Source organism: Lethenteron reissneri, unplaced genomic scaffold (genome assembly GCF_015708825.2).
Source record: "Lethenteron reissneri isolate LAM-NWPU_2019-01 unplaced genomic scaffold, ASM1570882v1 scaffold_1881, whole genome shotgun sequence".
Classification (NCBI taxonomy): domain Eukaryota; kingdom Metazoa; phylum Chordata; class Hyperoartia; order Petromyzontiformes; family Petromyzontidae; genus Lethenteron; species Lethenteron reissneri.
Genome location: NW_026891643.1, coordinates 1 through 13,030, shown reverse-complemented (window position 1 = coordinate 13,030; position 13,030 = coordinate 1). Strand labels below are relative to the sequence as shown.

Sequence of the window (13,030 nt, the reverse complement as noted above, 5' to 3'; positions counted from 1 at the left end):
TTTTTCACGACCTCCTGTTGTTTGGAATTACCCAGCCACGAGCAGAGTTCGGAAAAAAAGAATCCGCTACCTAATCCGCGGTGCCGGACGGTAACGCTGCGGTGGATGTGAGCAATGTCCTGGAGGGAAGGCGCGTAGCCACCACAGATACCCACGAGGTCTCTGGACGGGTGCGAGGCGCTGGTAACCTCTCCAAATTCAATGCAATAATTATTTTTAAAAACATCCAAAATATTAAACACATACACACGAGTTTAACACGTAGGATTTCGGGGCCAATATCATCCATAATAGAGGTTGTTAGGTTAGATCGCTGAAGTATAAATGTGTCTTTAAAATAAAACATTAAATAAATGCATGCCGACAAAGGGCAGCATACTTCAATAGAGCGCAGCTGCGTGGCACATCTATGCTTCAATATAAGCAACGAAACAGTGAGACTTCCCAAATCTGATTGTCGACTGATGAAGCTAGTTTTAATTACAGGCGAAACGTCGTACTCAGATTGTAAATGTTGTGGCTTGGCTCTCCAACACACCGGTGTGCTGTACTCGTGAAACATTTGCTTGTTCTGTTTACGTGACAATCCTTACTAGTTCGCTTTGTCGGGTGTGGCGGGTTTCAACGACACATTTATATATTTAAGCGATCGAACCCAAAAAAACTTTAATATGGACATGATAATAAACCAAGCTTACAAGCTAAACCATTCAGATGAGCATTCAAAGTTCATGGCAGAAATTATAATATAAAACACTCGTTTTCTAGAAGCACCCCGCTCAACACGATTGTCATTAAATATATTTATAAAACAAAGTCAGTACAGTATAAACTTGCACATCTTATTCCAATCAAGCTCGAGATCACCAATTTTTATATTTCAGACTGTATGTCGCTTTATAATCCTCTAAACTTGCAGCAGTTTAGAGGACATTGGGGGGTGAATATTAGCAAATTAACTCGAAGCACGGAATAATGCATGGAGATGCACATCCTTATTCAAACGGAAGTGTACAATTATGCAGTGAGATGTACATACGTATTATGTTGCTAGATATGCGGATTGTTAATGTAAAAATTACAATTGAAGACAAAGTCCATGATAGGCCAAGGCGAGAACAAAGGATTTGGATGCAGTGAGATGTACATACGTATTATGTTGAAATGCAATTAGGTGATTAGTCACTACTTGTGGAATGCGTAGGAGGTGGGCGGGGGGTTTCAAAGTCATATTATGCCCGTGCATTATGCAGGATTAGCAGCATCAAAGGGAGGGAGTAGGGTTAGCATTCATAAAGGGAAGGAATGTTAATAGTATGGAGCTGCAGTAACTAAACCACCACGTAAAAAACTAAAATATGAACTACATCAGTATCATTAGTATACTAAATATACTCTCCAATAAGCTGAGCTACTAACAGAAATTCATACATTACAATTTTACGTCGCAAAAAACAGAATATGCCTCCAGCTACACTTTTTTCTCTTACATCACACGAGTCTACCCCGTACTATATACTGCCATAGACAAACCCAACATTAAATAATATGCTGTATAACTATACACCACCCTATACCTTAGACTATACATTATAATATTACACTATGTATTATTCTACCCACCCTACTGTATACCATACTGCTGTATATTCACTATACAATTATATATATATATTACCTTATACTTATATTAAACATTACACTTTTATACTATTTGTTATTATACAATCTTCTGTGCGATGCGGCTGTTTAGGCGGGTTGTGTGACACTGCCGCAGCCGGCATTTGTCAGCTGTTGTAGCGCCGCGGGGCGTGTGCAGTGAACACGCAGGCCGGCCGGGTTTGGTGCAGGGATCTGCCGCCACCCAAAACTCGGGCGACGCCAAAGTAATAATGAAAATAATAAAATAAATTATATGATGGAAGATGAAAGTAAGAAGAGCGGTGGTGAGTGAAGAAGGACGTGGGTAAGGTACGAGGTGTGGTGACGGTTGATAAACTGTGAGAGCGATCTGGGACTGCATCCAGCTGCGGCGCTGTCGCCATCCTACTCTCGAATCCATTGAGAGGGCAGATCCAGCAGTGGATTGTGTGAATCTAATAACGACCGCAATGTGATACGAGTGATTATAATGCAATTCAAATCCCACAGCCCGCAGTTCGTATATATATATGCATACAAAATGTATTCATTCGAGCAGTATGGTTCTAATATTGGATATTATGAAAGGCATATGACTAATCGGCCTTGCCCGCATCCCGACACTGATGTTCACCTTCAGTGCAGGCAGGAACAATCACCACTCCACGCGTGGGGCATACAGCTTCCTACAGCTCACCGCCACGGTTGGCCCCTTCATTATTTTGTTCAAAGGAAGAGCCACACTCCCTGTTTCTACACTATGGGGACCTCATTTGCCAGTAAAAATATGATAATTGGTTCTTTACCCTTCTATCTGGCAACAAAACTGACACCTTTTTGCAAGGAGTCATGTTTGCATAGACCGCAATACCTGCAGTCATAAATACAAACAAAAGACATAACTCTGATAATGTGCACTGTCCTTGAAGTTGATTGGTCCACACCCGAGACAGCTTTCCTTCGAGCCTAGTCTCATATGGGTTGGACCAGATGACGCCAAAAGGCGCCTTTTGGCGTCATCTGGTCCAACCCATATGAGACTAGGCTCGAAGGAAAGCTGTCTCGGGTGTGGACCAATCAACTTCAAGGACAGTGCACATTATCAGAGTTATGTCTTTTGTTTGTATTTATGACTGCAGGTATTGCGGTCTATGCAAACATGACTCCTTGCAAAAAGGTGTCAGTTTTGTTGCCAGATAGAAGGGTAAAGAACCAATTATCACACTCCCTGTTGTTTGGCATTCCCCTGCCCACGAGTAAAGTTCTGTAAAAACAACCCCCTACCTCATCAGCGGTGCAGGGCGGTAAAGCTGTGGTCAATGTGAGCAATGTCCGAGAGGGAAGGCTCATAGACATCACAGAGGCCCACGAGGTCTCCGGACTGTTGCGATGGGCTGGTAACCCCTCCACATTCAATGCACTTACCGTGAGAACACGTGGTAAATAAAAACACACACATCACTGTACATACACATCAGTGTAAATACACACTGCTATAGACTGATGATGGTTATAATAATAAACAACACTTACAAACTATACCATCCAGATGGGTATCCAGAGCAATTGTAACCGTTTTAATTGATCGAATATAACAAATAACCTTCGTTGTTTAGACACACCATCAACAAGAGTCCTTAAAAATATCCATAAAATCAAGTCACCACGCTATAAAGCACCTCTTAGAATATCTCCATCAGCATTGCAACATTTTATACTTATATTCATAGTCGATAAATTGATCACAGTTTACAGGCCATTGTAAATGTGCAAACTAACAACATGTACATACCACCCCCCAATGTCCTCTAAACTGCTGCAAGTTTAGAGGATTATAAAGCGACATAGAGCCTGAAATATCAAAAATTGGTGATCTCGAGCTTGATTTGGAATAAAATGTGCAAGTTTATACTGTACTGACTTTGTTTTATAAATATATTTAATGACAATCGTGTTGAGCGGGGTGCTTCTAGAAAACGAGTGTTTTATATTAAAAAACTCTGCCATGAACTTTGAATAATCATCTGAATGGTTTAGCTTGTAAGCGTGGTTTATTATAATGTCCATATTAAAGGTTTTTTGGGTTAGATCGCTTAAATATACAAATGTGTCGTTGAAACCCACTACCACCCGACAAAGCCAACTAGTTAGGGTTGTCACGTAAACAGAACATGCATATTAGTCACTAGTACAGCACACCGGTGTGTTGGAGAGCCAAGCCACAACATTTACAATGTGAGTACGACCTTTCGTCTGTAATTAAAACTAGCTTCATCAGTCAACAGTCAGATTTGGGAAGTCTCACTGGCCCCTACAGCTCGTGAGTGTGACGTCATGAGTGTGACCAGCGGACTGCCACGATGCTGCCAGGTAAGGGTAAACTTGTGTGATGGAGATGCTTCACCTGAAACTCGCCTCCACACGTGTTCGCTATGAACATTGTAGCAATAAGGGACGATTAGTCATCTTTAACATGTCAGGTCTTTATTGTTCTGCAAGTATATTAACGTTAAAACTCGTAGAAACACATGCACACTCGTGTGTAAATGCACACCGCTGTATATACAGTCGTGTTTGGATGCACACTCGTGTGTGTATGTCAACTCGTCCGTGTTTTTTAAAGGAAACATGGTAGCAATAACGTACGATCAGTCATCTTTAAAAACAAATCAGGTCTTTATTAATTTGCAAGAAAACTCACGTTAATACTCGTGTAATAACAGCCATAGAGGGTTCACGTGGGGATTGGCTTGCCAATCCTGCTTTGTAGCCAATAAGGGTTGAGATAGGGAGCATGGCCCCGGCGTGATCACGGCATGTCATCAGGAGTGATTGGCCCAGCCATTCGGGGCCCCAGCTAATGGGAAGCCGGATGAGAGGCGTGGTCCCGGGATTGACAGGGAACCATCGAGAATGGTCGAGGCTGTCCATGAAGGATTGGCCGGGGGGACCACGTGACGGAGGGATTAAGAGGGAGTGAGAGAGAACGATCGAGAGCAGACTGGGGAACGAGCAGAGCGAGATGCCACGCGCGTACGGGGGCTCTGGGTGCCACGTGCGCGGTGGGAACTGGTGTGAAGTCTGCCCGCTCTCTGTTGTCTGCCAGCAACGGAGAGTGTGTGAGTAAAGTGTATTGTGGTGAAAATAAAGAGGACCGATTCCGAAGCCGTCTCAGAAGGATTATTACACTCGTATCGACATCTTTATTAATACGCTTGCTCAAACAGGAAAGGAACTAGGCAAATTATTTCCCAATAGGAATTCAACAGTTAAAAGATATTCTTAAAATCAAACTTAGGATGGCTCTCTTTTCATGTTCACGGAGAATCGCTACAAATCCTTTGTTCTTCCCCAACATACAGGGTGCACCATCAGTACAGACAGAAATAAGTTTATCCATCGGTAGTTTTTTTTATTTAGCAAACTCCATGAAAGACGTGAATAAATCCTCTCCTCTTGTTGTCCCTTTCATTGGCAAAACAGCCAAGCTTTCCTCACGCAGTGTGTCACCTGCAGCATACCTGGCAATTATACTGAACTCAGATAGATGGCTAACGTCTGTTGACTCATCTAACGCGAGAGAAAAGTATGTCCCGGCGTTTATGTCCTTAATTTGTGTTTCCTCGACTTGATTTGCCATCATGATGCTACGATCGTGAACAGTTCTTGCTGACAGAGGCATGTCTTTTATTCGTTTGATTATCTTGTCTTTATTTGGGAAGTCATCAAACAGTTCATTGGCCACATCAAGCATGAATGTTTTGGCATACTCGCCATCTGTGAATGGCTTTCCATTCCTTACTATTGCCAAAGCACCCGCAAAGCTAGCGGAATTCCCGTCACCTTGCTTGGTCCACACACGTAGTTGCTGCTGACTCGTCTGCACTCTCCGCTGTAGCTCTTCGCATGCCTTTTTCCTGCTGTCCCCCGCTGGATATTTCGATGCAAATGAAGCATGGTGCGTATCGAAGTGCCGCTTTATATTTGACCGTTTCATCAATGCAATTTTATCATTGCATATTAGACATACCGCAGATCCTGCTCTCTCCACAAATGCAAATTCCTCTGCCCACGCAGCCTGGAATGCACGGTAATCATTGTCTTTTTTATTTTCACCATCTTTTCCGTTACAAGGGTTGAAGCGGATAAACTAGTTGGCTATCTGATCAAATGGATTTCTACACCTTTACAATAACCCGTCACATGCTCGCGAGCCATTGGTTCCCGACCCGACCCACGGGTCACGGGTCACAGGGCCCGTGACCCGTGAAATTTATCTTCAAAACTAATTTCTGTTTACTTTAAAATGACACAGTATTATTAAGCAATATCACAAGTATTTAAAAATCAGTTCCAAACTGATTTTTTAAAATTATTATTATTTTTTTCAACTCAAAATTGTCTGGGAGCCATATGCCGTCACCGGAAGAGCCATATATGGCTCGCGAGCCATAGGTTCCCGACCGCTGGTGTAGTGTATAGTGTAGTGTATAGTGTAGTGTATAGTGTAGTGTATAGTAGTGTAGTGTATAGTGTAGTGTATAGTAGTGTATAGTGTAGTGTATAGTAGTGTATAGTAGTGTATAGTGTAGTGTATAGTAATGTATGGTAATGTATAGTAGTGTATTGTAGTGTATAGTGTAGTGTATAGTGTAGTGTATAGTGTAGTGTATAGTTTGTTGATGGCTCGTGTGCCATCAACAAAAGGACCCTGTCCACCAAAACATGAAGTGGTAGATTAGTGAGATGAGAGACCTGGAGACAAGACACAGGCCAGTGAGATGAGAGATGAATAAGCGGTAGAGTTTGGAGAGCTATAGACATACAGATTAGTGGTCACAAGCACACATGTTACATGACCCGCCAGCACATGTCAGCTTTCTTTTACGTGGCTCTGGAAAATGTGGCTGAAGATCCCCCGCTCGAGAGTGGATTGGCAGCAAGGTGGCTCTGCACGACGCGAGGAAGCAGCAAGGTTGGACTGGACAACACTCGAGACTTTAATTGCATTTCAGGGCGAGCCACAGGTGCCACGATCGCACGTGGGCACTCGGTCAGTCGCGACGAAACCTACAGATCACATTCATTTAAGCAACACACAAGGTACACAGCAAATGCCACTTGTACGCAGTTAGTGCTTCGCTTTGGGCCAGTTCATTAGCAGACAACCGCTGGAGTAATTTTGAACTTTGCTCTTAACATCCCCGAGTGATTTCACTGTGCCACGTGCTGCTATTCTGCGCGCAGTAGCGAAGCTGCCTTGTCAACGATGAGAGGCGACTCCTCGCACCGATGATGGCGATGGCGGAGGCGATTGGATTCGTAGCCGGATCAAGCGGTGCCAGTCCCCCTTTATACCGCGTCGACTCGTGTCGTCGCCGAGACTCCGCGAGCATCCACTACACACCACTCTCCACCTCCGCCACCGTCACGTCGAACAAAGACAGGTCCACGACGCCGCGCTCCACATCGACGTCGATCGGCGCAAACAGCCGACCGGCCAGGACCTCCGACCTCAGGTACGAGGTCCTCTGACGGCAGACGGTGCCCGAGCCCTCGCAGGTGGCCTGCAGGAACACGGCGAGCTCCACGTGCTCGTCCGGCCACCTCGGCTCTCGCAGCAGCAGTGGCAGCAGGGGGCTGTCGGGGCCCAGCTCGTGGTGGAAGGTCAGCGGGAAGAGGAAGTAGGGCCAGGGCCGGGCCCCCAGCTGGTCCGGCCAGAAGTCGACGGCGCTCTGGCGGAGAGGCCGGCCCGGCCGCGAGCGGTAGAGCACGGCCGACACGGCCACGTCCAGCAGCGCCGACGGGCGCAGGTTGGCGACGCGGAACGCGAGGCGGCGGCGGCGTCGCTCCCCGCCGCGGCCCCCCCAACACACCACCGCCACGTCGCTGAAGCGGATGGTGCCCGTGTGCGGCTTGGGCCGCGCCATCTTGGCCACGAACGCTCCTGGGGGCGGCACGGGGGCGGCTCGGCCGCCGGGGTCAATTAATAATTGTCGCGCGCACAGCGCGTCCCAAGAGACCCGGGAGGGTCCCGCTACGTCGGGATGTTGGGCTGAGGGGGGCCGCATTCACCCAATGAAGCCAAACTGCGATTGTGCTCAACACCGACCTGAAGCTTTCGTCTCCGCTCCATTTCTCATCATCTCCACTCTCGCGAGCACCGCTTAGTTTCACTTGTCAAACGTCACAACTTGACCACTACCCCCGAGGGCGCTCTCGGTGCCAAACCACGAGACCGAGAAGCCGTTGGGGACTCGCACTCCCGTCGTAGGTCGCTCACAAACTTGGGAGACGGTGACCTCTTGATGAGGTTTATCCAAATGTATTCTGATAGTGACCCTAAGAAAAGCGGACCACAAAGCAGTTCTACAGGAACCGTGGACGGTTTCTGCCTAATGCACAGAGGCCGAGTGCCTGTTGTGCGCGTTGTAGGTGACCTGCGTCTATCCTCGCATCACTAGCATTGAAACGGGCGTTTTACTTCCCCCCCCCCCGCCAACCCCCATGAATCCGGCGGCCACGTGGCGCGGAAACTCAGAGGAGCCCCCCACGTGTCCGGGCACGGCTCTAGCCACGGGCGGGGGGGGGGGGGGGGGCTGCTCCGGACGCCGAATCCACGGGGAGGAGGAGAGCAAAGCCACAACATTTACAAGGGGAGTGTGACGCTTCGCCAGTAATTACAAACTAGCGTCGTCGAGTGGACGGCCAAGATTTGTCGAGAAATCCGTCCCGTTTCGTTCCTTGGAGGGATAGATGCGACGACGTCACACGCCGCGAGCCCTTCGCGTGCGAAGAGGGGAAAGTAACGAATGCACGCAGATTACAATGGGCGGCCATTGCTGGTCGGGTCACTCGTGGTAATCAACGTGAACTAGCTCAGATCCACTGCTGGATTATATGTTTCCCGCCCGAGGACGGCCGCTTGTGTTGACTTTACCGAAAGAACCAAAGGGGTGTGGATTCCAGCAGTCACGAAAGCTTCAAATCACATCGTGCTCATTGATATTCTTGGGTCAATGGGTAAAGTCACGTAGATAGGCTCAAAGAAAATAACAAAAAACAACAAAAAACGACGACGCTTCGATCGCAACACAAGATGAAACGTCCCGTAGACCCAAGCTTATTAATTGCTACAGTCACGGAAGCTTGAGGTCAAGATGCTCATTTCTGGCCAACCCTCACATCAACTGTGCCGCTCATCTCCAGGAGAGGTCCCGAGTGGCAACGTGCGCGCAAGGAGTCCCGCTGGGATCGGCTCAGCAGCCGCCCCCCGCTCCACGGGGCCACACACACGGCTGACAGAGGAGCGCTTTGAACGTTGGCAGGAAAGCTTCATCAGAGGACTGCATCCCGCGCGAATGTGAGGGAGCGTGCGAGAGACTGTGGGAGCCCGTGCCTGCGATGGACGCTGGAATTCGGAAGCCACGGAGGAGTGCGATTATAGCCACGCAACCCCCAACGGTGCGGGTCGCGGTGGCAGTAAAACCACCACGGTAGCGGAGTATGGGCAGCAAAACGACGGCAACTCTGTCTGTGCCACACTCCCTCCTCCCGCTCACACCGCCGCGTCTCACTCGCTCACACGCACGCTGAGACAAATGTCCTCGGTGTAACCGTAGTCAACTTGTGGGGCGAGTGCTGTTTGCGAGCACATACGAAGGAGGAGCACGAAGGGATGGATGGCCAGCACCACACCCGTCAGCCTCCGTCTCCTCGGTGGCGATATTCACACACGTGGAGTGGTGGTGGTGATGTTCACACACGTGGTGTGGTGGCGATGTTCACACACGTGGAGTGGTGGTGGTGATGTTCACACACGTGGTGTGGTGGTGGTGGTGTTTACACACGTGGTGTGGTGGTGGTGGTGTTTACACACTATCTCTAACACACACACACTGTCTCGAACACACACACACTAACACACACACGCACTGTCTCTCACACACTAACACACACACTAACACACACACACTAACACACACACACTGTCTCTAACACACACACTAACACACACTACACACACACACACACTAACACACACTAACACACTAACACACACTAACACACTAACACACACACTAACACACTAACACACACACACTAACACACACACACACTAACACACACACACACTAACACACACTAACACACACTGCCTCTCTCACCGGTCATGAACGCGTCCAGCATGAGTCCCAGCACCATGTGCGTGCCCAGCAGCGCGGCGGCCGCGGGGCACGCCTCGGGGTCGGGGTGCATGGCCCCGTAGCCCACGGTCAGCTGCGTCTCCAGGGCGAACGAGAATGCGGCGAGCAGCCCCGTGAGCCGCCGCACGCACACGGCGCCCGAGGGGGGCGGGGGGCCCAGGTCGCCGTGCAGCAGCGCCAGCGCGTACCAGGCGAGGCCGAACAGGAGCCACGAGAGCGTGAAGCTGGCGGCGAACGCGAGCAGCACCAGCCCCCAGCGCAGCTCCAGCAGCCACGTCCACAGGTCGCCGAGGCGGCGCAGCGCGGCGCGGGGACCCCGCGGAGCCCAGCGCCGGCGGCTCGAGCCGTCCCGGCCGATCAGACGGCCGCCGCCGCCCCCCCGGGGACGCCGTGGGGCCGGTGTCCGCCTGGGGAGGGGGGAGCCGGGGCCGGCCTCCACGGCCAGGGACACAGGCGCCGCAGGCGACTGGGTCGAGTCACCGACTCGCTGCTTCTCATCCGGGTCGGGGGTCTTCTCGGCTTTGCCTGCACTGCGAGTCTGGCTCGCTGTGGTGTCAGTGCCCCGTCTGGGTTGCACGCCCTGGCGACAAATTTAACATAATAAAATACAATTCTCACGACGTTTCGGCCACAACGCAAGCAGCCGTCCTCAGGTGAAGAACAGGTCTGTCGGGAAGACGGCGTCTGAATGAAACACCACCAGGCTTGGCAGCGTATATTTAAGCTGGGTTGGAGGGGGGAAGGGGCGCCTTGACAAAGGAATCTGCATATCAAGAGGAATTTAGACACGGGGAGACACGCTGAGACACAGAGACACGGGGAGACACGCTGAGACACAGAGACACGGTGTGACACAGAGACACAGAGACACAGAGACACGGGGAGACACGCTGCGACACAGAGACACACAGACACGGAGAGACACAGAGACACGGTGTGACACAGAGACACGGGGAGACACGCTGCGACACAGAGACACACAGACACGGAGAGACACAGAGACACACAAGACACGCTGAGACACAGAGACACGGGGAGAGACACAGAGACACATCGACGATGATGTGATGATGGTGACGATGATGGTGATGATGGTGATGTTGACTATGGTGATGATGGTGACGATGATGGTGATGATGGTGATGTTGACTATGGTGATGATGGTGGCGATGGTGGTGATGGTGACGATGATGGTGACGATGGCGATGTATCCTGGTGGCGATGGTGGTGATGGTGACGATGATGGTGATGATGGTGATTGTACCCTGGTGGCGATGATGATGGTGATGATGGTGGTGATGGTGACGATGATGGTGACGATGGTGATTGTACCCTGGTGGCGATGGTGATGATGGTGACGATGGTGATGGTGACGATGGTGATGGTGACGATGATGGTGACGATGGTGATTGTACCCTCGTGGCGATGGTGATGATGATGATGGTAATGATGGTGGTGATGGTGATTGTACCCTGGTGGCGATGGTGGTGATGGTGGTGATGGTGGCGATGGTGATGATGGTGATTGTACCCTGGTGGTGATGATGGTGATGATGGTGATGATGGCGATGTACCCTGGTGGCGATGGTGATTGTACCCTGGTGGTGGAGATGGTACCCTGGTGGTGACGATGGTGATGATGATGGTGATGATGGTGATGATGGTGACGATGGTGATGATGGTGATGATGGTGATGATGATGGTGATGGTGATGATGTGTGATGGTGGTGGTGATGATGGTTGTGGTGATGGTAGCGAGTAGCAGCAGCACCTATGAAGGTAGACACAGACAAAGGTCCCACAACCACCACCACCACACCACCACAACAACCACCACCACCCCCATCACCACCACAACCACCACACAACCACCACCACAACAACCACACCACCACCACTACCACCACAACCACCATCACAACCACCACCACAACCACCATCACAACCACCACCACAACCACCACCACCACCCCATCACAACCATCACAACCATCACAACAACCACCACAACAACCACCACCATCACAACCACCACCACAACCACCACCATCACAACCACCACAACCACCATCATCACAACCACCACAACCACCATACAACACAACCACCACCATCACAACCACCACAACCACCACCATCACACCACCACCACCACAACCACCCATCACCACAACCACACCACCACAACCCCACAACCACCACCATCACAACCACCATCACAACCAACAACCACCACCCAACCACCACCATCACCACCACCACAACCACCACCACCACCCCACCATCACCACAACCCCCACATCACCACACCACCACCACAAACCACCACCACCACAACAACCACCACAACAACCATCACCACCACAACCACCACCCCCACCATCACCATCACCACCACAACCACCCCATCACAACCACCATCACCACAACCACAACACCACCACAACAACCACCACCACTACAACACCACCACAACCACCACCATCACAACCCACCACAACCACCACCACCACAACCACCACAACCACACCACAACAAACCACCACAACAACCATCACCACCACAACCACCACCATCACCATCACCACCACAACCACCACCACAACAACCACCACCACTACAACCACCACCACAACCACCATCACAACCACCACCACAACCACCACCACAACCACCACCACAACAACCACCACCACCACAACCACCACCCCCACCACCATCACCACCACAACCACCACCACAACAACCACAACCACCACAACCGCGATGAGAATTTCTCACCTCGGGTTGCAGTTCACACGAGGCGGCAGGAGCAGCTGCTGCTGCTGCCTCGTGACGTCACGCGGCACAGGCCGTGACGTCACTTCCGGGATTCAAGTTCAAGTTTTCGGTGTCGCCCCGGGAGCCATTCGGCTCTTGAATCGGGTGCAACGGCAACAAACAGGAAACATGAACACGCACTAGAAACATCTTAAAGTGAATACTCCCCTCCCGCAACGAGCGGCTCTGTAACTTAAATAAATTATGTTAATGAGCCCCCAGTCACCGGGCGTGGCTTTGCCCAAATAAGGATTGGCACTGGGATGGAGGTGACGTCACGCCCAAGAGCTTCGCGGTCGGGAGTGGGTGACATGACGTCACTTGCGAGGCACACCGCCCCTGGCGTTGTCGCCGATGAGGTCA

At 50.4% G+C, this 13,030-nt stretch overlaps 1 protein-coding gene across 1 annotated transcript; it reads right to left on the bottom strand.

Annotated features, from left to right (window-relative positions):
- Nucleotides 1-6,524: 6,524 nt before the first annotated feature.
- On the bottom strand, nt 6,525-10,414 carry LOC133339547 (inward rectifier potassium channel 13-like; the record flags this gene model as incomplete). Its single annotated transcript, XM_061547652.1, has 2 exons — nt 6,525-7,588; nt 9,810-10,414. Coding segments are annotated over 2 exons (1,153 nt in total), but the record flags the coding sequence as incomplete, so codon positions are not given.
- Nucleotides 10,415-13,030: the final 2,616 nt, after the last annotated feature.